This window comes from Desmodus rotundus, chromosome 2 (assembly GCF_022682495.2).
Source record: "Desmodus rotundus isolate HL8 chromosome 2, HLdesRot8A.1, whole genome shotgun sequence".
Lineage (NCBI taxonomy): Eukaryota > Metazoa > Chordata > Mammalia > Chiroptera > Phyllostomidae > Desmodus > Desmodus rotundus.
The window spans coordinates 102,491,033-102,516,150 of record NC_071388.1 but is presented as its reverse complement, the minus strand read 5'-3'; the positions used below and the strand labels follow the sequence as shown (position 1 = coordinate 102,516,150).

General features: G+C 35.0%; 1 protein-coding gene across 9 annotated transcripts in view; it reads left to right on the top strand.

The window, feature by feature from the left end:
• The window catches only part of ZNF148 (zinc finger protein 148), a 126,576-nt gene that overhangs the window by 78,765 nt on the left and 22,693 nt on the right, over positions 1-25,118 (top strand). For all 9 annotated transcript variants that reach the window (XM_045185947.3, XM_024577992.4, XM_053918477.2 and 6 more), the window contains 3 exons: positions 11,574-11,699; positions 20,324-20,447; positions 21,769-21,852. In XM_045185947.3, coding sequence (XP_045041882.1) covers positions 11,574-11,699; positions 20,324-20,447; positions 21,769-21,852 — 334 coding nt within the window. The remainder of the gene's footprint in view (positions 1-11,573; positions 11,700-20,323; positions 20,448-21,768; positions 21,853-25,118) is intronic.

The following is a 25,118-nucleotide window of genomic DNA, read 5'->3' as shown; positions in this document are numbered from 1 at the left end:
GGATATGTACCTATCATAATCCTACCAGCAGATACAGTCACTCCTAACATTTTGGTATATGTACTTCTATGCTTTTTCGATAGGCATAACATGCATAGGACCTTACTGCTTTTTTTTTTTTAGTATTCACCTGAGGATATGTTTTATTTATTTTAGAGAAAGGGAAAAGGAGAGAGAGAGAGAGAGAGAGAGAGAAACATCTGTTGATTGTCTCCTGTATGCACCCTGACTGGGGATCGAACTTGCAACCTTTTTGGTGTACAGGATGACACTCCAACAAACAGCTGCCTGGCCAGGGCCGTGTTGCTTTTTATCCACTCCTTTTACTTACCATCATATTTTGAACTTTTGTCAACTCTCTGTTCTTCTAATCATACTTCTTAAATGTCTGCTTGACATTCCAACATCCCATATTTATGGATAATCCATAATTAAATTCTGTTCCTCCTAACCGATAATGATGAATTTGAGTTGATTCTGAGAAGGAATTATGAAAAGTTAATATGTACCAGATGGGCGGAATTTAGGGTTTGTGTAACGTTGCTTTATGCTAGAACGTAACAGGCATGAGAAATGATATTCAGAAAGTTACATTGGATAGCAGTGTGTTAGAAAGCTTCTCAACTCAGAAATTAAGTTTATTTCAGGAATTTGAGAAAAACTGTGTGATCTATTCTTTTTATTCTTGTATACGTTCAGGAGGAATTAGAAAGTCATAACTCTTTATGACCTTTATCTTTCCAAGTTGATGGCAAATGTGTTGAAGAGTGAAGACTCTTGTCAATATATTTATTGACAAAATGGAACAAATTGCAATTCATAATGATATATGTCACATTTGTTTTCTAGAAAACTGTTGGCTTGTATCACTGTAGTGTAAGGATTTTATTATTTAGGAGGTATAAAAATATCATGTTTTACGTTGCCCGGCTAGCTCAGTTGGTTAGTGCATCTTCTTGATATGCCAAGGTTGTGGGTCAGGGCACGTACAAAAATCAGCCAGTGAATACGTGAATAAGTGGAACAACAAATCAGTGTTCTTCTCTTTCCTCCTGCTTTCCTTTGCGTCCTTCCCTCCCTCCGTTTTCTCTTTCTAAAATCAATAAATAAAATTTTTAAGAAACTATGTTTTTAGTCATATTGATGTAATAAAATATGAAGTATTTCAGGTATTTATAAGTCCTAAAAAATATACTTCAGTGTTCACATAGCTTTTTATTTTAGTCACAAATTTCTGTGCCATTAAAGAGCAGGAATAACATTTTAAGCATACTTTTATGTATTTTACATGTATGATTATTTTGTTTAGTGGCCTAGGAAACTCTAAATTTTGTTTGGCCTTTTGTGGAAGACCTCAGTTTTGTCTTCAAATTTTAAATTTTCTTAAATTTTGTCTTTCGTTTAAGGATTGTAGATATTTTCCCAAATACCTGCTTCCATTCAGTTAATAAAAACCTAATGTGCTGATTTTAGGAATTTGAGTGTGTATTCACAATGGATGACTATTTCCCTCCCATTAAAAAATCATTTTACCCATTTCGGTGATTTTAAAGTAGTTATTTTTTTTGCCACATACTTTGTACTCTGGTTTATTGCAGAGTTGGACTGCATTTATCAGTTACAAATGATCTTTCATAGTCACCCTGGAAGGTGACAGATCTGTTTGCCTTTGTATTTATCTGCTTCACTAGTCATTGGTAGGATATGTTTCTTTCTCTCTTTGGCTAACTCCCTACTTCTTATCCCCATTACATTATCTACTTTTCTAACAAAGTGTTTTATTAGTTGTAGCTAATTCTTATTATCACTGCATTCCTGTTAAAGTTCACTTGAGGGATTCAGCAGTAGTTTTATGTTCGTTATCTGTAGGGTTCTTCTTGTCTCTTGAAGTGATTGCACTGGGTTTTATTGGGGCTGCATGTTTAAGAAGTGCTCCCCTTCCTTCAAATATTTTATACTCCAGCATATTCTTTGGATGTCTTTTTCAGAAATAAACTTACCGCTTGAGCTCATTTTAATGTGAATAGATGGTAATTCATATCAATTCCAGTTTTTTCTTTAAACAAGGTTTTACTCATTCATATACTATGTGGTTCTTAGAAAGTGGCCCTGTTTGAGCAGAAAACATGGTGTGAGAAATCCTGCTTTTATAGTTTTTCCTGGTGAGACTCATGTTATTGCTTATTATTAGCTGATTTCAACTTACCTGGTAAGTAGATGAATCAAAGTATTTCTTCTAGTGGATTATTTTAGGGGTTAAGCCAGAATGGTCTGCTTTTCAGTATCCTCCCATGGGTTTATTTTACTTTTTTTGGACATAAATTGTCAATGGGTGATTTCTTTGTAAATGAGTAATAACATAGCCAGTTTCCTAACACTTTTAATATAGTCCAGTCTGATCTTTGATGTCTACGTAATTGATCTGGAATTGTCAGACAGTAGTACTGAAGGAGAGTTACACCCTCTTACTTAGGTGAATAGTTCATGAATGGAAGCCATTATGGAAAAGGTTATGATAAGAGTTATCCTGGTGAGCTCAGTCTCAGAGATGTCTACTTTGTTTTCTTCATAATTGTATGATGTAGTTTTATCATAGAAGGACTGCATAGTCATTGTAAAAAATAGTACAGAAGAGAACAAAGTCAAAGTTCCTTGTTTCTAACACTTGCCTACTCTATTTCCAAAGTAATAGCTATTAATATTGATATTTTTCTGGAAATTTTAAATGTATACACAGAGTATGTGTGTGTATTTCCATATAATGTTTCATAATTATAATAATATATCTTCTGAAAATATCACATTTTGCTTTACATATATTAGGTAATGCTATTTGTATGCTTTTGAAATTTGCATTATTCAGTAACAAATTTCCATGTTATTACATATAAACTGGCTTATTTATTTTAATGACTGATTAAATGATGTGCCTTATTTAACTAATCCCCTATTGATGGATATTTACATTATTACTAGATTTGTTTGAATGAAATAATGGTGAAAGGATCATGCTTGTACGAGGTCTGTCCAGAAAGTATCCAGCCATGTACTATTAAAAAATAGACATTTATTGAAGAAGATACAAGAAACATTGTACATAGGACAATGATGCCTCAGTCCCCTTCAAAATAGGCACTTTGGGACCTCACACAGTTCTCCCAGTCGCCATCAGCTGCCCCATCGTATTTTTCTGAGTCTCATCGACAGTCTGAAATCTCTTCCCTTCCAAAGGTGATTTTAGTTTTGGGAAAAGCCAGAATTCGCAAGTTGCCAAATCTGGGCCTTAGGGGGCTGAGTTACCTGGGTGATTTGATGTTTTGCCAGAAAACTCTACACGAGACGTGATGCATGAGTGGGCACATTTTTGTGATGCAGCTGCGAAGCACCATTTGCCCTTTGCCTTCTGAATCAAGCTGAACAGTTTCTGCAGAGGAATGTTCAAGCTTAACATATAATTTGATGCAGATTTGTTGCTGTACTTGCTCAGCCAGTGTCTCCTGCTCCTCCTGACTATAACAGTGAAGTTGTCATTGTTCACACCTTCCAGTCCACTCTCCTTGGCTGCCAGGTTACATCAATACCATACAAAGTCTCCTCGTTATATTAACAGTGATTGGACTTTTACCTGACAGACCTCATATATGTCTGTATTTGTGTGCACGTGTGTGTGTGTGTGTTGCAGTTATCTTTTCTACTCTGATTTGTAATGTTAATAAAGTTTAATTTATAAGTCTTTTTCTTTTGGTTGGTGTTTGTGTATCGTGTTTAAGAATTCTCTGCCTACTCTAAGGTCATGAAGATATTTTCCTTTGTTCTAGAAGCTTCTTTTTGTTTTCTCCTCCCACTTAGGTGAATAGTCTGGAATTGATTTTTGCTCTTGTGAGATAAGGATCAAGATTATTTGATGGGTTTTTTCCCCCACTAATCCATAGAAATTTTTTCAGTTTTATTTTGCTGGCTTAATATTTCAGTTCTTAGAACAACTTAATATATTAAGATGATAAATAGATTTTTCTTTGATTAATGCTAGGGATTTATATTAAGACTGGACTTAATACCTTTTTAAAATTATGAGGTAATACATACTTATTTGAGAAAATGTAAAAAAATTTAAAACTATGGAGAAGATAAAAATTGCTGTGATTTTACCACACTCAGATAATAACTACTAACATTTCATTGTTAGTATTTTAGCATCATTTCCTTTTCTTATTTCTTTCTGTGTATGTATTTGCATATTTGTATAAAATTTTTTGCATGCATATGTGTATAAAATTGTATATTTATTACATAAAAGTCATATTTATCTGTTTATCACTTAACCTTAAAGCATGAGTATTTCACTCTCAATATTATTCAGAAGTAAGATTTCTAACTGTATAATGTTATATAGCTGTATTGTAATTTATCTCACTTTTTTATTATTGAATACTAGACTTACTAGACTGCACTTTTTTTACTGTCATGTAAATAATATTGTAATGTTATATGTAGACTTTGTTGTCATGAGATTATTTCTTTAGTACAAGTTTTACTGGCCAATTTGTAGCCCACAAAAGTTGACCAGTTCTCCCTTTGGTAGAGTATGAAACTGCCAACTTAATATTTTATAAATGATCTAGAGTAGGAAATATGAACTACAATTTCTAGATTTGTATATGATGTTGAGAAAAACATCTGGAGTTGGTTTGGGGTTGGAAGTGGAGAAGAAAAAGAAAAGTTGTTTTTAGACAGGAGACTGGGATAGTATAGCATATATTATCAGTATATATGCCGTTCAGCACAGCATATGGAAAGGCAGAACCTCCAGGTGGAGGTTCTGATGTGAAGGGAAAGATTATTTTTAGCACAGGAATTAAATATCTGTAATCCTATAATAATTAACTGTAAGTATTTGCATAGAATTTGAAAGTTTTCAAGGTGCTCTTTATGTAACCTCATTTGATATTTTGAGGTGTATATGTTGGATATTACTACTGCCGTTAATTCATAGATGAGGAAATGATTATAATAAGTAGCATGAAGAATCTACTATATACTGCTGTGTACTGTAATTTGTGCTTTATGTATGGAATTGCTTTTACTTTAACCCTATAGAAATTCCATGAGGATTATTTCCTCCATTTTACAAGTGAAGAAAAGTTCCAAATGATTAAAATGTAATTTATCAGCCTCGCCGCTACTATTACTATTTGGAATTAGATTGTATTTTGTTTAACTATAACCTATACTTTTCTCGCTTTGCCATACTACTTCTGGAAGCCAAGTTTACCCAGGTAGTAATTGGAAGAGGTGGGATTGAAACTCCCCAGTCTTAGGCTTCATATAAATATTATTGGTATTTTGTCCAGTTTGTCACTTTTAAATAGTAGTAGATCTTAGAGAACCACTAGAAATTCTTTGCACATTCTGGTAGTAACCAAACTATAGTTCATGCATATATATAAAAATAAAGTGTTCATGCAAAAATCATTTTTAAATAAGTTGGAATAATTTAGACTTATTAAGTTATTACTATAACTGGATTATTATTACTAACACTGGATTAGAAGATATAAGACCTTGATTTAAATCCTAGTTTTGAAATGTAGTAGCTTGGGTAAGATACTTTAACTCCCTGAAGTTTTGTTTTTCTTATTGGTAACAGAGGATAAAAAGTAATTCACAGATTGGAGTAGTTAGGATCTGAGTTGCTGGATTTGGAAGATTTGTTTAAATTTTGGTTTCACTTCTTAATGGGATTTTAGACAAGTACCTTAACTTTTCTGGGCCTTATTTTTCTTATTTTTAGGATGGGTTGAAAATAACTAACCTCATAGTGTTATTGTGGGATTAAATGCAATAGGGTACAGGCTAGAGAGCACATACCTCACCCCCCAACTTCCCTAACCACTGCCTTCTAGTTGGTTAAGGACAGATCCTTTGTCAAGTGGCCTCGGTCTCTTCTATAAAGTACATCATAAAGAGTATTGAAAGCTGATCGGAGAGGATATAGTTAATACTATGGGCAGCAAGTGCTATTGTAGATCCCTCTTTGGGGAAATAACAAGAAGACAGTTTTATATAAATTTATGTGTGGAGGAGTATATTAGGGAGATGATAATGCCTTAAAGCAGCCAACTTGATAAGGTTAACTGAAGTGAATTGGATGTTGCTGGATATGGATGTAGGATGTTGAGAATGAAGAGAAGGACAAGTTCAAAATGGTTCATTCCAAGGAGTCACCTTATTTGCGAGATAGGTAGACCCAAATTTGCAAACCAAATCAAATATTTATTCATTGTATACTGGGTCTGGCAATATTATTTTAGGTACAGTTACATTTGTTGTATCACTTGTTAACATTATTGAGTCTGGAAAAAAGTTAAGAGTAGCAGGTTTGGAAGAAAAAAATAAATGAGGGATACACGTGATAAACTTACAGTTTTTGCTTAAGTCTTGTGCTGCATCCATGAAGCCATTTACATTTACGTCAGATCTCATTAATTTCTCATGTTCATCACGCCCTGTTCCATTCTTTTAGGTTGAGCCCAACATGTGCTGTCCTGAATTAGTTGTTTTTGTTTTTGTTTTTGTTTTTTGTTTGTTTTGTTTTTGGTTTTGTTTTTTGGTAATGCATCAGAATTCCCCAGCTACATTTTAGGGCCTTTGAAAAGAAGATCATTTATTTATTTATTTTTAATTTATTTTTCAATTACAGTTTATATTTAGTTCATTTTGTGTTAGTTTCAGGTGTGCGGTGCAGTGGTTAGGCAATCACATACTTTACAGTTTATCCCAATATTTTCAGTACCCACCTGGCACCATACATAGTATTACAATACTATTAACTATATTCCCTATGCTGCACTTTACCTCCCCAGTGTTAAAGTTATTTTGTAACTCCCAATCTTTTTAATCCCTTTACCTTTTTACCCAGTCCCCCAATTCCCCTCGTCTCTGGCAACCATCAGTCTGATCTCTATGAATCTGTTTCTGTTTTGTTTGTTCCTTTATTTTATTCTTTTGGTTACACATATAAGTGAAATCTTATGGTATTTGTTTTTGTCTGACTTATTTCACTTTGCATCAGTCTCTAGGCCCTTCCACACTGTCATAAATGGTAAGGTTTTATTCTTTTATGGCCTAGTAGCATTCCAGTGTATATATGTTCCACGGCTTTGTTACCCACTCAGTCGCTTCCATATCTTGGCTGTTATAAATAACTGTAGTGAATATAGGGGTGCATATATCCTTTCAAATTAGTGTTTTGGTTTCTTTGGATATATACCTCAGAACTGGAATTTCTGGGTCATAAGGCAGTTTTATTTTTAATTTTGGGGGGACCTTCCATAATGTTTCCCACAGTGGCTGCACCAATCTGCATTCCCACCCACAGTGCACTAGGGTTCCCCTTTCTCCACATCCTCTCCAACACTTGTTTGTTGACTCTGACAGGTGTGAGATGATAGCTCATTGTGGTTTTAATTTGCATTTCTCTGATGATTAGTGATCCTGAGCATCCTTTCTTATGTCTGTTGGCTCTCTCTATGTCCTCTCTGGAGAAGTGCCTATTCAGGTCCTCTGCCCACTTTTAAATTGGATTGGGTTTTTTTGGCAGGGGTGGTGAGTTGTATTTCCTTCTTTCTAAATAAGTTCTTTAAAAGTAAGGGGCATTAGCCCCTTATTAGATGTATTATTGGTCAATATTTTCTCCTGTTTAGTAGGGGGTTTTTTTGGTTTTGTTGATGCAGGAGACCTTATTTTTAGAATATGTTTTCAGTATCTAGAGTTATGCTCTAAACATATTAGAATCTCAGTAAATTTAAAGTTTTGTTGTATTATTTTAGATTGAATTTATACATAGTAGACACTTAATAGTGGTTAAATGAATAAGTGAGTGGAAGCTATTATAGAAAATAACAAAGAAGAATATCTTATTTTCAGATAGCAGGATAATGTACAGGTACCTGAATTAGCTAAGTATAGAAGTAGGATAATTTCTTTTGTTGAATTTATTGAGGTGACTGGCTAATAAAATAACATAGGTTTCAAGTGTAAAGTTCTATAATATGTCATCTGTATATTGTATTGTGTTTACCATTCAACATTAAGCCTCCTTCCCTCACTGTTTATTCCCTCTTTGCTCTCTTCTGTCTTTCCCCACCCACCCTTTCCCCTGGGAATAATATTGCTGTTGTCTGTGTCTGAGGTGGTTGGTGGTGTTTGTTTTTTTTTTTAATTAATCCCTTCCTTCACCTTTTTTACCCAACTGCACCCCCTCCCCAACCCAGGATAGTGTTTTTTTTTTATTATTGGGCCAGAAATAGTGAAGTCAGTGTTGAAAAAAAAAAAAGAATTGTTCTGCATTCTAGGCTTGAGTTAGTGATTAGAATCAAGGGAAGGAGTTTTTTCATATAGAGAGGCCTCTTTATATTTACGGTTGGGAAATGAAGACAGAAATGTCAAAAATGAGAAAAACATCAGAATAATTATGAGATGTATTTTAGAACTAGCAAGAAAGAACCAGCTTTTACTGGGCAAGAGGTGAGGAAGCATTAACACTAGGACTCTTAAGTGTTCTGAGGATGCTGGGGAAGAAGTTAGATGAGTATAGAGGGTAGATATGATGTAAAAGTCATGTCTGACTTCTTCCCTAGTCTCAAAGTGAGAGACCCAGAGGAATTGTCACTCGGTGGATGAGTCTTAGAGTTTTAGGTGTAGAAGGAATGTCCGGGGTGCCCTGGCCTGTTAGCTCAGTTGGTTAGAGTGTCATCCCAATATGCCAAGGTTGAGGGTTTGATCTCTGGTCACGGCACATACAAGAATCAACCAATGAACGCATCAGTTAGTGAAACAACAAATCAGTGTTTTTCTCCCCTCCCCTTCCCTCCATGTCTTCCTCTTTTTCTTCCCCCATCCCTCCCCCCTCTAAAAAATCAATCAATAAAAAAAATTTTTGTAAGCGTCACTTTACTCAAATCTTGTGAAAGAAGGATGGGTGGGGTGATTGACAGTGTTGATGGTATTTCTGGATTGGTAGTGTGAGAACAGCATTGAAATTGACCTCTCAAACAGAGGCAGGAGGTTTCACGTGGGACTAGGTAAAATAGTAAAACTTAAGTGATGAGGAAGAAATAAAAGGTTTTATTTTTAACAAATTTAACCTACTTCTTAGTTTATTGGTTTTCATGATGCTTTAGTAAATGTTTCAAAAATCTAGCAAACCAGTCTTTTCATATAACCATGCATCTATAGGTGTTTGATTGATTAATTATATTTCAGTTTATTTAGGTGAGAAGTAACACTGAGAACTTGATTTTCTTTTAAAGACATTTCTCAATGAAAGAGTAGATAACTTAGGGATGAATTATTGTCTTTTTTGTTATACTTATTTTTTCACATTTTTATAGATTATATATAGTTTTCCTTGGGCCAAAGAAGGCTTAAGTTTCCCCAGACTTTTTGTGACTCGTTTTTTCTAGCTGTCTTATTATTCCACCTATCGCTTTATGGTTTGGGATTTACTAACATCTTTTCTAAGCACTTGAGGCTGAACCATATGCTTCAGTGTGTGGTTGGTTGTGTTATGTTACATATAGAGGAGATTACTTTATTCCATTTACGAGTGATAAGCCTATTGGAGCATTCTAAAAATGTAACTTTCTGTGTGCCTAATACTTTGATCCATTGATATTTTTAGGTTTGGGTCTGTGTTTTTACAATGTTAAAAACGTTACTTATTTTTGAAAATTAACTAGTAATATGATCACTTTCCATATACATGGAAATAACTAAAAGGTTCAGATACGTGTATTAATCTCTTTCACTGTATATAAAGGCTCATTTTTGATTTGTGAATAACTGCTAATTGCAGAACTTATAGGAGCATTTGTCTTACACTCCACTTGACACTTTTACTAAAAAGAGTTCCCGTTTCTTATTGCTACATGCTACATTTTTATTTTCATTGTTTCTTTGCAATCTATTAGCTGACAGAAATGTTGGAACTACTTAAGTGCCAAAGTGAAATAGGACAGAGCTGTTGAATAGATACCTAGATGTTCTGTTGTCATTTCTCCTTGTCTCATACCCAACCCAAGTGTGTCACTTTTAGTTACCACCACTCCAGATGGGAACATGTCTGTATGCTCCAAATAATGATACCAAAAGAAGCCATAAAGAGTGGTCACTAGTATTATTCTATAACTGATGGAATTATTAGCTGAATAATCATTTAAGTCACATTTTTGTGCCACGGTACTTCTTAATTTGCGATTCTCATACTGCCTACATTCCAGGAATTTAGAAAGCTTACAGTTCTTTATTCTGTTAGTCTGAAACCCCTGTCTTATGTTGCATTTTCTTCATGGACTCCTTCCACAAAGTTGTGTCTTCCAGCTTTACACTATGAATCTGTAAGATGTTTATAATGTTTTGTATCTGTTTTAGTGTATTTCTTAAAATGTAGTCATTAGCACATTTTACTTCCTGGATTATTATCAAGGATTTAAAAAAACATCTTATGAACAATATAAATTTATTCCTCAGTTCTGGAGGCTAGAAGTCTGAGATCACGGTGCCAGCATGGTGGGGTAAGGGCCCTCTTCCAGGCTGTAGACTCTTTACTGTGACCTCATACAGTGCGAGGGCCAAATATTTTTAATGTATTTCCTAGCTTGTTGAGTTGAAGGTTTCTTAGTTTTAAGATTCTTGTGTTTTTATTTCAAAGATAGATTGGAAATGTAGCAGTGAGGGGTGGATGACTGAGCACCATCAATTCCTTATAAGAGTTGACACTGCCATTAGTGACCTTAGAACCCTGGTGTATTTTTTTTTAGGACAAACAACTCTTTATTATCTGTGAGAACTGAGATCTGAAAATAGGTGATAGTGTTGACATCTTAATGTTTTTTTGTAGTATTTCTATGGTTATTTTGTAGGTAGCATCGTGTCTTGCACATAGCAGCCAGCCTAAAGCCATATGCAATTCCATAAACATATTGGGTGATGGTTTGTTGTAGAAGCCAGGAAAAGACTGGCTAAAATATTGTCAAAAGTGTGGTGCTTAGACATAATTACATTTTTATTGTTTGTCTTACCTTTCTTTTGACATGATTACCTTTAGAATTTTGAGTTTTTCTGATATTTTGTAAATTAAGAAGAAGCCCCTTGTGAAGTCTAATAACTCCATCTTTCTCCCAATATTTTATTGATTTTTGGAATTCAGCCTTTTTTTGTGTGAGTGCTTTTAACTTTTCAGCATCACTTTCCTTAAGTGTGGGAGTGAAATTATGTTACTGTCTTGACTTCTGCTTTATTCTGGTAGGTCTTTATAATTATCTTTCCTAGGACTTCTTTTTTACCAGGTAAATGTTTGTAAAATCTTATTTTATCCCTCAGTTTATGTACTCTTAATTCTTATTTTTCAGTTGCCTATTAATGAGTTCTCCGATGCACTGTTTACTTGTACCACACATAGATCATCGTGGGAGCCACATGCTGGAGGGTTCACAAAGGAGCAGAGGATTAAACATGCAATAGCTTCTTGTCACCATGGACTTGTTCTAAAATTGGTTTGTTTTTTCTAACAGATAAGTGTAAAGCAGGAAATTACTTTTACTGATGTATCTGAGCAACTGATGAGAGACAAAAAGCAAATCAGAGAACCAGTAGACTTACAGAAAAAGAAGAAACGGAAACAACGTTCTCCTGCAAAAGTAAGAGAATATTATTAAGGGGGTGGTCCCTAATTTATTAATCCCAAACTATTGGTTAATCTCATGGGCAGGCATCTGACTGGACAATAAGGCAGATGTAGAATGTATCACATGGCTTAGTAAATTTGGAATGTTGTGTCACCTTCATCAGGAGGAAGGGATGCTTGCCTACATGGAGGTGGTGGGCCACTGCTTCCCATTTTTTCACTTCTTTTTCACTGTGTCCTTTTTCTAAAAATCAAACTTTTCTTTCCCTGTGTCTCTCTTTTCTTTAAAAACTGACAGATGGTATGCAGTGAGTGCCTGGCTTTTCATTCATATTAATTTTACTTATTTTAATATTACGGTTTTAGGAAAACTCAGTACCAATTATTCATCAGGAAAAAATTGTGGCACATCTGTATTAGAATGGAATGCAAGCCCCATGAGGCAGGGACCTATTCTATTCACAGCTATAAACCAAGATCCTGGAATAGTGGGCATGATACAGTAGATAATCAATAAGTACTTTTTGGGTGACTGAATGGATAAGTAAGCTAGTGACCCAGTAAACATTATTAGGAATTGCCTGCTTTTTCCCCCTCCTTCAGTACACTAATAGTTGACTCTTTGGCATTCCTCCGGAATCTCAACTCTTGTTTTCTTCCCTCATATAAGGGAAAACGCTTTTTTAAAAAAGGTCATATAACATAACCTTTTATTTTGATGGCTAATTGTTTTTGCATTTATGATTTAAATTATAATTATCATTATTAATATATTTTGTATACTTTTGGGCACAGGGGTGTGTTGGAGCCAGCTGGTACTGCCTTCCCAGAGCTGACTGCTAAGACTGTAGGAATTTTGCAAGTCAGTGCTAAAACTATTGGTAGCTTAAAAGTAACCATGGTGAGACTGCTTACACTATGGAAATCAGTAAACCCTTCCCCAATCCCCTTAACCTGTTGTTAAATATTTACCAACATACACTGTTTTGGGCATACACAAATGTGTCTGTTACAGAAAAGATTGAAAAGTATAGAGGCTAGAGATAGCTACCTTAATTTTCTGCCATATTCCCTTACTATCTTCAAATTTGTAGATAAAGAGGACTTCCAGATTTTTAACAGTTGAAATGTGTGTAAGCTATTTTTATATGTAAAGTTGTTAATGGTTTTTATAAAGATACTAGCTGCATAATATTCTTTAGCTATATCACATATTCAGTGGTTGCTTTATTATTGGAAAGTTGTGTTCTCTTTGCCTTCATTTTAAATCATGCTGCACTTAAAATATTTGTATATAGATATTTGTACACTACTGAATCAAAGGGCATGAACTTTTAAAAAGGTTTCTTGATAGTGTTACTTATTCCAGAAAAGTACCTTCGGTGACTTAAGGAGTGTCGGTCCACACTCTCATCAGCCTGGAGAATGGGCCTTTGCTTTTTTGGAGCTTAAGATGGGCGTCTCAGTATAGTTTAAATTTTATTTTCTTTAGTTACCAGCTATACTAAATTTGTTTTTTTAGTAATTATTGGCATTTTGTATTTCATGTTTTCTGAAATACCTCTGTCCTCTTTTCTAGGAGTTAATGCTTTTCTGAGCAATTTATGTGATACTTTTTGTTTGTTTGTTTTTTCATTAACGAATAAATCAGGTTCTTCATTAAAGAACTATACCAGGTTTGGAGGAGAAAATTAACTTCTAAAATGGTTTGTGATAGTGATTATGCTACTTTGGGTTCACTGCTGATCTATGAGAAATTTATTTCAAGTCTAAGAACAACAAATACGTGTAAGGTCTATATTTTCTTTGATTTTTTTTTGTCATATTTTTCTGGGGCTGTTCTTCACTGTAATATATTCTGAAATACTGACTAAAACTCCTACTGTTATCTTTTAGTAGAGTCTTATTTGGTGGTATGCTCTAGGTGTTTGTAAGTATAGAGATCAGATTTTTATAGGGTTTAAGCTATTTTGCTTTCTATTGGAGGTAGTTAAGTTCATTTGTAATGTATTATATTTCTAAAGGTATTACAGTATTTATATATCTCTGTAGTTCTAGATGAAATATTTGGCCTAGTCTAAGTATATTTTATATAAGAAAATACTTCGGGGCAGCCTTTTTAGGGAATTCTTAGGATGCTGAAATGACCAGAGATACGGTGTGGCAGACAGGATATGAGAATAACAAAAATTATTTTAAAATTGTTTTGACATGTTACATGTAATGGGACAGAGAGTGGTTGTGGACTGTGTTTAACACAGGTCTGCAGTCTCCAGATGAATGGTTTTGTGTCTGGAGTTTTAGACTATGAGGCATAATCAATGAGTTATTCTACGTTTCCTCAGGCTTGTGCTTAAAAATTCGTACTTCTGATTTTTCATTATATTCTTTCTGCCCTTTTGTATGAAGAGCAGGAAAAGCTTATTTCACATTTATAAATCAACGTGTTGCTTGTTTTAAATTCCTTAAAGCCAACTTAAAGTTTTTCAAGATTTTTAATTTATTTAGAGGACTCCACTCTCCCCTGGCCTCTTTCCCAAATCTTGATTGTTGCCATTATGCATATTTTTAGTATGCTGTCACCATCGTGTTGCATTAGACTGGGGGTCTGTACAGGAAATATAACTAAGGTAATGTGATAGACTGTAAGTAAAAATATCAGAGCTTATAATATCCATATAAATGTGGCTCCCTTTCAGACAAGCTTTGTGATGTGAAGTTCTGTGTTGTTAGATCATCTTTAGCTGCTATGGGTTTTAATGAATAATTGCTTTCTGAGCCTTTGTCATGGCAAAGCCTAGTTATCTTAAGGTAGATTTGATACTTGAAAGTTGCCAAAATACATTTGGCATCATGTCTGTAGAAGAAGAGGCTAATGAGGCTAGGGAACGTGATCTGGGTCAAGTTATTTGATACTGTCATGGAGTAAGCTGTTTTATGAAAATAAATTTTTTTACATAATAAAAACATATCATTTTTAAATGTCAGATTTTATTTTAATTACTTTGGTGGAAATCTTTAATGTGTTTTTTTCTAAATATAGTGCTTTTGAACATGATTCAGATTTTAATGTCTTAGGGTTGATGTTGGAAACATTTTTTAAAAAGATTGTGCTTATTGAAAAGACTGAAACCGAGCCTTGGGGTGATGGAATTTGATTGGGGTGTTACCATTGAAGAAGCGGTGCAGCAACATTAAAGAAAGGTTTAGAGGAGAAAACCCGTGATAACCCCCCCACAACGATTTTGTTTATGCATTACTTACTTACATTTATAACTATTAATAGATATTTGCAAACACAGTTTATATATTCTGTATTTGCTTTCAAACATTAAATAAAATAATAAACTTTTAGTTAAAAAAAAAATGAACGTATTGTAATGAAGCCCTCCGGGAGGACTGAGATACTAGGGCGTTCTTCCCCTTTCCCTGAAAGGAGACTGCTAGATTTTATTTCTTGACTGCTTATAATGGTTTAGCTGTGTCATTCCTTAATGACGTGATACTCAGTTTTACATTGCTATACCTGTGTGGCCACTTAACATTATATTCCATTGCCCTTTGAATCTGGTTTTGTTTTGTGGTGGGTTAGGACTACAGAGCACTAAAGTTATTAGAAATGTATGGAAAGTCTCGGCGGACTTGATTCTGGCCCAGTGCATTCGTGTCAGTGGTTCTCCATCCTGGCTCTGTGTTAGAAGTCCCCTGCAGAGCTTCTCCAATTATGGATACCCAGGCCCCATCACTAGAGATTCTTATTCAGAGGATTTCCCATTATACGTTAAAGAGTTCAAGGTGATTGTGATTTATGTTTAGGCTTGAGAATTTCAAGTGTTGATACTAGAAGTTTTTGTAGAAATGAAGTCTTATCACCTGACTTTGCCGTTGACTTATTAGGTGATTAGGAGATAATGTTTTCCACCACAGAAGATTATATGAGGGTTGTTGAGTTAATATTGATGGACTCTAAGAACCCTTTTCAGTAAAATACTGAATATAACAATATTGCCTTACTTCAACATTGTACACATTTTATGCATCTTTCGAATTCCCTAGTAATTTAATGAAATAGAGCACAGGGTACTTTTTAATTACCTACTTCTCATTATTTTGAAATGTATCTCCTTTTTCATTCTGTCAGCAAATAATTTTTGTGTCTATGATATGCCAGGATCTCTTTCCGAATAAAGGAGCTGGGCTTGTTTGTTATAACACTGTAGGTGCTCTGAACAGAAATTGATTATTCAGAGTTATTCTGGACTCAAGAAGAACATATTCCACAAGTCAGATCGATTTTAAACTATTTAGAGAATTCTTTCCTGACAATTTAATATATACCATTGGTTTGCAGAAAAGGTTTGTGATTTTGATACCAAAATGATTTAAAATTGAATGATATCAGATGAGGAAAATTGAGTTAAAAGCAGCAGACGTAGACACGCTAGGCATGTTGCATACTTTGTCCTGTATGCTGATGTGATTGTGGAAGAAGTGGCTTTGAAGATGAAGTACTGATTCAAGACTGGGGAGTGGAAATAAGGAATAATAGTTACGAGAAAAAATGAAGAAGAAAATTAGTAAAAGAAGGCATTAGTATTTTATCTACTTGCCCATGGAATTGTAGAATCTGAGTAAATGATTTTTTCACAGAACTGAACTATAATTTAAAAATATTTTGATGTTAATCTTTCTTTAGAAATTATCACATACTTGTTTGCCTACTATTTAAAAAAACATGAGAGAAATAGCCTTTTGTAAAAGGATCGTTATACTGAACATCTGTTACTGTACCATGCTTATGATGTGTGTATTCCGTGTTCTCCCACTAGTCAATAGTCAACAGCTTGCCATTCAAAAACAAAATTTGGCAATATGTAAAATTTAATATTGAGAGACAACAAAAGTCCTGAAGAAGGAAAGAAAGTGGCAACGTGAGGATGGGATCTTAGAGTTAACCAGGACGGTCAAAATGAAGTGGTTATTGCCCTGGATGACTTTGTTATTTTGTTGTATGACTTTGGGGTTGCACTGTTTTTCCATTTCTAATTGGATTTGGACCCTCCTCTGCCTTCTAAGAGAGCAAAACTTTCTCACTGAGGGGTGTCACGTTTCAGTTATTCAATGGCTGTGACCCTTGAGAACTAAAAAAATCTCTGTAGTGAATAGGCAGAACTTAGTTCTTTGCCTGACTAAAGTTGGTTGTTTATTATTGTTGTTGGTGTTATTATCATTATTCCTTACCAGAGGACATGCTTATTGATTTTAGAGAGAGGAGAAGGGAGGGAAAGAGAGAGGGAGAGAAACATCAGTGTGAGAGAGAAACGTTGACTGGCTGCCTGTCCTCTGCACACGGACTGGGGACCTAACCTACAACCTGGGCGTGTGCCCTCAACAGGTATCAAACCCACGAGCTTTTGGTTTACAGGGTGATATTCCGACCAAGTGAGCCGCAATGGCGAAGGCGAAGTTGGTATGTTATTTAAGATAACCATCACTATACATGTAGGTAGGGAGGTGAGAATACATTGGCTCAGAACAAAAATGTACCTACTAATGGACCATGAGCTAAAGAGAGCACATTAGTTGAGTTCCATCTGGTACTGAATTTTTTTTACTGAAAAGTTGTTTTAAATTTATTAAACTATTAAGAAAGAATCAAGTATGTTGAGTATTATTTATACTATTAACTAATTTCTCCACTCTTGATAAAGCCTGATTGCTCGGTCTTTATAATATACCATCTATCTTCAAAAGTATCAGTGACAGGAGGCAAGATAAATCACGTGGAGATATAGGGGGCACCTCAGAATTTAAACTTTGAAATTTCAAATTCTTCAGTTGTGTTCATATATTGAAGGGAAAAAGAGAAGCAGAACTATTTTACGATACTAGTAGCAAGTAAGACAGCTAATCTCTAAGGCAAACACGCTTAACTGGTAGATCACATTCTACTAAAAGATCTTGAAGAGTGGGGTGTGAATAAGAAAAAAGAAGCCAACTCTATACCAAGGAAGAAAGTTTTGCCTGCATTGATTTGCTGTATCTGTTCCGCTGAGGGACTTGGTTCTTTGCATACTCACCTCTCTGTGGCACTACTTAGTGACTTTGAAAAATTAAAAAGTATATTACTTCTTGTAGAAAGTTTTAAAAAGAATAAAGTGTTAAAGCTTGTGAGAATGTTTGGCATGCATAGCAGGTGGCCACATCAGTAGACATGTGTAGCATCCTATTATGTTCCAGACACTGGTTTTGGACACTGGGTTTATAGTGGCAAGTGAGACACAAGAGTCAGACGGGAAGAGCCACTGGTGGTCTTCTGAGGTGAGATGAATTTTACTTTGTGTCCTCTATACAAAGATGTTTGTTACTCTAGCCTTAAAAAAAAAGAAAAAATGAAAATTAAATATAAAATGCCTAAGAATTTGATTTTTCTGTCTTTGAACTTTATAAATATGCTAAATTTTTTAGTGCACTATTCACAAGCCAGTGTTAGCTGTTTCATCCATAAAATCCACCTTGAATTAAGGCTTGAATCCACAATGAAAGGCAGCATTACTTCTAGTGACAGAAAACAATGACCTAGACCTCCTTAACTCTTCATAAAAGGGCTTTGTACCGTCAAGAGCACATCCGTTTCACATTAAGTAACTTGGGCCAGATTTGTTTCCCACGGAGCCTCCCCCTGCAGTTGCGCCACAGAAAGCATTGAGCTGCCATGTTTTTTGGCACATAGATCTTATTTACCAACATAGGTGAAAAAAATACCTACTACTATATTGTTTTTAGTTCGGTTTTATATAAAATGTTTAATATCTTTTTGTTATCTTTTTATGTTAGAAATGTTTTGAATCATATTTTAAAACATTTCTGTGCTTTTTTTTTTTTTTTGCACAGTGTTTACTTGCATATTATTTTGTGACTGGGAAACATTGAAAAAATTTTAAACTGACTGGCCAGAGATGAAACTTTTCACTCTCATTGAGTGACTCTCTTTAGGAAGCTGTGGCACCCACTTCCACTCGCCTGCCAAATGTTTCCCGCTGACTTTGGTGCGCAGACTTTGAAGCATTGTCGACCACTTTGGCAGTTTGCCCCAACCCAAAAGCCCTGCATAATTTGCGTAATAATTACCATTGATTTATATACAGTATAGGTAAATTGTCTTCCTAAATTTAAAGTTAAAAAAAATTTTTTTTAATTAAAGCCTTTTTTTTGTTACTTATTCCTCTTTCCTAGGGTAGAGGAGGAGTCATAGTGCGTATTCACATACCCTAATTAGTTTCCAAGGGCTTTGTATTTTCTAAGATGTTTCCCAGATTGCTCTATCCTGTGTGGGACACAGTTTCTTAGCTCCATCCCACATGCCTCCACCTCCAATATTGTTTGCCTCTCACTTGCCATGCCCCCCCCCCGATCTTATCTCCTAGTTGTACATGCTTATCTTTAAATCATACTCTGCCATCTTTCTTCTGTCAGTAATGAAAAAAGGAATCATTGATTATTTTCACTCTGCCACTTGTCTGACGAGGAAGGCAGTTTAGTGTTGCCCACTGAACAAATGGTTGATGAATGGGAATACATGAAGCCTGGTGCAGGCCAGATCAGGCCCTCAATGTTCTCAGCCTGAGAAGCCCAAGAAGATAAGGCTGACCACTCTTACCTGACCACTCAGATAAGGCTGTCACCTTTCTTTCCCTTACCCACTCACATTTATTTATGCAACAAATATTTTTAAGAATATTCTTAATAATAGTTTAGTAGTCCTAGAATAACTGTAGAGATCCTGGACTTGTCCAGACCAGACTCTGAATTCTATCCTAGGAGGACTTGAAGACTTTGTTTTCTGGTCAGTGGAAGGGCGGAAGGAAGGAAGGGTAATAGGCAAGCATTTATGTGGTTTAGAAAAGTGTTTTAAGTGTGTTCAATATGAAGTCTCTTTCTGACCTTATCTCCTGTCTGCCGAGTTCCCCAGCCATCACAACTGAGGTTATGTACATTTTATGTACATCCTTTAAAATAGTTTTTATGTATAAACAAACAAATACACACACATGCACACCCCTATAGGAACTCTCTTGTATACAAAAATTAGAAAAATTATATACTGGATTCTGAACTTTGCTTTTTTTACTTAATAAATCCTGGACCTCTTTCCATATAAGTATATAGAGAGCTTTCTCATTTTACTTTATAACCACATGATACTAAAATGTATTAATTTTCTATGATTTATTTAACCGGTCCTAACTGATTGATATTTATGCTATGTCTAAAACAGAAGACTTTTGTTCTGCATATGTAAGAATTTGAAATTGAAAATAAAGCTATATTCAACCTAACAGAGGACACTTAGGGACTGTGTCAGACTTCAGCTGTAGAGAGGAGGGGCGGAGCACTAAAATCTTATGTAACCAGCTTCCAAGGTTTTGTTAGCGGCCTGACCCATTCTGAATCACACTGTTCTTTACAATTAATAATAATGTCATTCTAACAGCCTTTTCAAAATTATTTAGGAAAAAATATTTCATAGTCTCTGGTGAACATTGTTTGCATTAAAAGACATTATCTTTTTTATAAATTAGTGTTACATTTTTAAAACTTCTTTCTTTTGTTTTTACCTTTTTTTTTTTTAACTAGATTCTTACAATAAATGAGGATGGATCACTTGGTTTGAAAACCCCTAAATCTCACGTTTGTGAGCACTGCAATGCTGCCTTTAGAACGAACTATCACTTACAGAGACATGTCTTCATTCATACAGGTATTTCTTGATTTAAAATGGGCTGATGTCCATTAAAATATCTTTGTTATTTTCACCTTTGTGTAAATGTCATTCATTCCTAAGACCATAGCTAACTTGGCATTTCAAATCAGAGATTTCATAAGGCCAGAATGTCAGAAGGAAATCAAGAAAAACTTCAAATGAGAAAACAGCATGAATGTGCAAAATTAATTAATCTTAACTAGACACTTAGTTGGGTTAATGTGTTCTTTTTAGCTAGAGAAACAGCTAAAGAGTGTATTATTGAAAGCCTGTCAGCATTTATTTTTTATGCATGATATCCAGATGGAGCTTGAAATATAATTTGGGGATCAGATACAAAAAATGATAATTAAGAACATGAAGTTGTAAAGAGCAGAACGAAAAGACTGATCACAGATCTTTGGGGAGACAGATTAGACACATAGATTGAATTAGGGGGGCAGTGGGGAAGACAATAATGAGGTAGATTTGATGAACTAGGAAAGTACAGTTGTCCCAAAAGCCAAAAGAAGAGAGAACACCAAGGAAGGTATGATCAACAATAGCATAACCTTCTGAGAGGACAGAGAACTGAGAAAAAAATTACAATAAGTAGCAAGGAGGTAGATAATGAGTAGCTTTTTAAGAAAGTAGAGTGTAGGGGTTAAAGCTCAAGTGGGTAGTAAGGAGCTGGAGACACAGGATAGACTTCTCTTTTAAGAAGGTGTGGTGTAAAGGCGAGAAAGTAATGGAGGAATGTTTAAGGATTTCTGGAAAGTTTCTTTGCATAGAGCAGACCATAGAATACTTTCCTTAAAAGGAAAAGCTCCCAGCAGAGTGGGAAAGTTTGAAGATACAGGATTTTTTTTTTTAAAAAAAGGATGTTTAGAAAGTTCTGAAGGTTCTGGAGAAAACAGGTAAATGGGCATAAAGTTATGGTTAGCCACAGAGAACAACGTGGGTAGGTCTTCCTCCAGATTGAAAGGAAGAAAACATGTTTAAGACACACTTGCATAACCTGTAGAGTCCCTTCTAGTCTCATTATTTTTAAATTCTGTTTTTAGGTTGTTTTATATCATTTTTTTAATCCCTTAAAGGCTAGAGATCAGATTTAGTCTTGCTTTTGTGTGACTGTGAGGATGTGAATTTTAAAAAAGTTTGGGGGAAAAATTGAGAGGAAATAAAATTCTGCTAAGTTAATGAACAATTTAAAACATTTGTATGGATAATTTGGAATTTTCCAGAATTTGGGCTTCTAAGATTTATCTTTCTTCAGAAATAGTAATTATAAACTGTGTTTAATCCAGTAACTAATTTGTGGATATGAAATTATTTTAAGGCGAAAAACCATTTCAATGTAGTCAATGTGACATGCGTTTCATACAGAAGTACCTGCTACAGAGACATGAGAAGATTCATACTGGTGAGTGTTACCACCTTACTAGGGTCATTAACCACCATTTCACGTCCAGGAAGAGTTTTAATGAGGAACAACAACTTGTTGCCACTTTCCTTAGTTTTGTTCCTAAAGAGTATAGCAGGGCTCATCTTCTTTCTTCTTGCAGTAAGCCAATGTTAACTGTTAAGACTCGTCTTTAATGTCCAAGCCCAATAAATTACCTTGAAATAGGGTTTTATAATAACTTAAAATATACTTAAAATGACAAAAGGAAGTTTTTGTGAAATAGCTGTTTCCTTAGAGGTTTAATAAGTTTAGGTAAAAATTATCATTTACATTAATTAGTTTGGGGGATGGGAGCAAAATGTCTGAGCCGTGACATAGCAGCCATACCACTTTTTTCCTTAATATTTCATCTATTTAGCTTGCTGTGTCAAGAAAGTTGTAATCCTAGTAAGTTGGAAACTTTGAGTTTTTAAGTTGTTAATGATTTAGAACCACATATTTTGGAAGATTACTATAAAGGACTCCATTTTAAAGCAAACATTTATTTATTTATCTTTGACTAGTTTTGTATGTAGTCTTGATTTCATAGACTGTTAGCTTTTGATTTTTGAGGTCTCTAAGGATGGCAGAAGTATTTCTTTAGAATTTATTTTCTGTGTTTTGCTTTTTGTGATTTTATAAAAGTACAGGTGGTGAATTTGTATAACTTTGATTCTTACATTTAAATAGAATTGAGAATGATGGTGATGGTACGTGAACATGAAAAATATTAAAGTTCTTCACGTTTCTTTGTATTAAGTACTTGAACAAGTACTTGCTTGGTGGTGGTATTGAGATGTGTTCTCATGGTACCTGCAGTGCCCATGAAAGGGGACCCTTGGATAGTTTGTCACGTAGAAGAAGCCACCTTTTCTGCCTAACAACTTCCCTTACCTTTCTTTGTCTCAAACAAGGAAGTGTGACTATGGTCCGTCTCTTTAAATAAAACTTCAACTATGCAGCATATCTGTGTGCTTTGATGTTCTACTTTTCAAAGATTATTATCCTGCACACCACCCATTTCAGTTTCTTAAGGAAACAGTCATTCATCACTTCCAGATGGAGGGGAGTGCACTAGGCATTTTGGGAAAAAGAACAACCGTTTCAATTTCATTGTGACTTATAGCTAAATTTAAATTTCCATATAGTAATAAAACTGATCAGATAATGATAAATGCAAGTGGTTAACTATTTTTGTATGTTTTTAATACTTGTTAGATTTTGATGATTTACTCATTCATTCAACAGAACAGTATTTTTTAGGCACCAGAAATACTGAGGTAATGTAAAGCAGTTTCCTTGGAGCTTACGTTCTCATGGTAGAGACACACATACGAACAAACACAATGTAATGTGTTGTCTAGTTTTATACAAAATGCTGTTCTGCCCTGAGGCAGAGCCAGATGTACTGTCTGGTGAAGGTTACACAGGGAAGGCAACACACAAAAACTGTAGGAGGCCCAGTGAAGAGTGTGTGTGTGCGCGCATGTGTGTCTGAAAAATATTTTTGAATCAGTGGTTACCCTTATTGCATGCACTTTGGTGTTTTCTATTTTGTTCTGGTAAATTCTTTTTTAAAGTGCTGGTCACAATCTTGTAATCTCACTGTTTGGGAAGATAATTATGCTAGGTATTGGGGAATCTTGAAGACCAGATGTTGTGCTAAATGTTTTGTTAAATAACTCATTTACTCCTCACATTAATCTTGAAAGAGGAGCCATTACTGTTCCCATTTTTGAGAAGTTAAGACACTTTCCTAAATTTATATGATCTAGTGTATGATGGAGCCAAGGCTCCAGCTCAAGTCTCTCTGACTCCAGAGTACGCATGTGAGATAACTAACGGTGGGACTAGAAGCAGAATAATATCTTTGGGCCTTTTTGAGGTTTTCTTGCTCTGCTACCAAGACTTCCTATGGGTTTGCTAACATCTGAAAGGGGCTGAAGCAAAGGCTGAAGTTCTCATGTTAAACAGCATACATTTAGAAGAAGATAAGGAGTTGACAGGAACCGGGGCAAAGCACTCATTATGTTTCCTTCATAGAGAGAAGTTCTTCTGGCAAGACTCAGCTTTATCCTGTTGGTCCTGTGCCCTCCCCTCATCACCTTACATGTGGAACTTCTGGTCTAACGAGTCTGGATTTCCCTTCTTTACTTCATTTTTCTTGATTCTTCTTATAGACTCTTTTGGAAAACACTAAGATACTTTTGTTTTATAGTCAAGATACCTATAAGATATATTTAGAACCACAAATATGTTCTCCATTATTTATTTTTCTGTTCTTACTATTCATTCTTTCGTGCTTTAAATGGCTTTTATTTTTGGAGGGATGTTGTGCCCTAAAGTTTGCCCATATCAAGGCTTTCTCTCTGTAGGCTCTTAGTTTAGAAAAATGCATTGGAATGGTTACTGAAATTAAAAAGATTTTGCGTGTTTATCCACTTTTAAATTGTCGAGAAGGTAATGAGTCACCTATTGACTGATTCTCAAAGGTTGTGTGGTAAGAAGAACTACTAGTTCTTACAAACTTTATTTTCCTTTTGCCTCCCTCATCCTTTTAGATCTTCTTACACTGTTTCCTCTAGTCTCCCAGCCCCCAAGCTCATTCTCTCCTTCATTTTCAACATGATTAAAAATCATTACCTGCTGCTCTTGCCACCAATAAAGAAATCCTCTGAGGCTTTTAAAAACCAAGAATGGCCCTAACTGGCATGGCTTAGTTGGCTAAGCAATCATCCTGCAAACTGAAAGGTCACCAGTTCGATTCCAGGTCAGGGCACATGCCTGGGTTGCGGACCCAGTCCCCAGTTGAGGGCATGTGAGAGGCAGCTGATCGATGTCTCTCTCACAAGTAGATGTTTCTCTTCCTTTCTTTTTCCTTTTCCTTCTCTCTAAAAATAAATAAATAAAATATGGGAAAAAATTGTAGTTTGATTTGGTTTTCAAATAGAAAAATTTGAAACTTAGTCTGGACAGACTTCACACCTCATTCTCTTTCTTAAATGTAGGCTAGCCTACAAAATACCACTTTAAGTGAGAGTACCTTTTCATCCCAAGGCTGATCCTTGAAATTCTGGTTAAAGCTTTATTTTTTTTAGCCTAAGGCATTGAAAACTGTCAAAATGCAAATATCCTTGGGATTGCTATTTTTGGTAATTATGGGAGATTTATATCTTGTGAGTATATTATAGATCTTTTGCTTACAGTATGTTTGGGGATATGGAACAAAAGGTGAGTACTGGAAG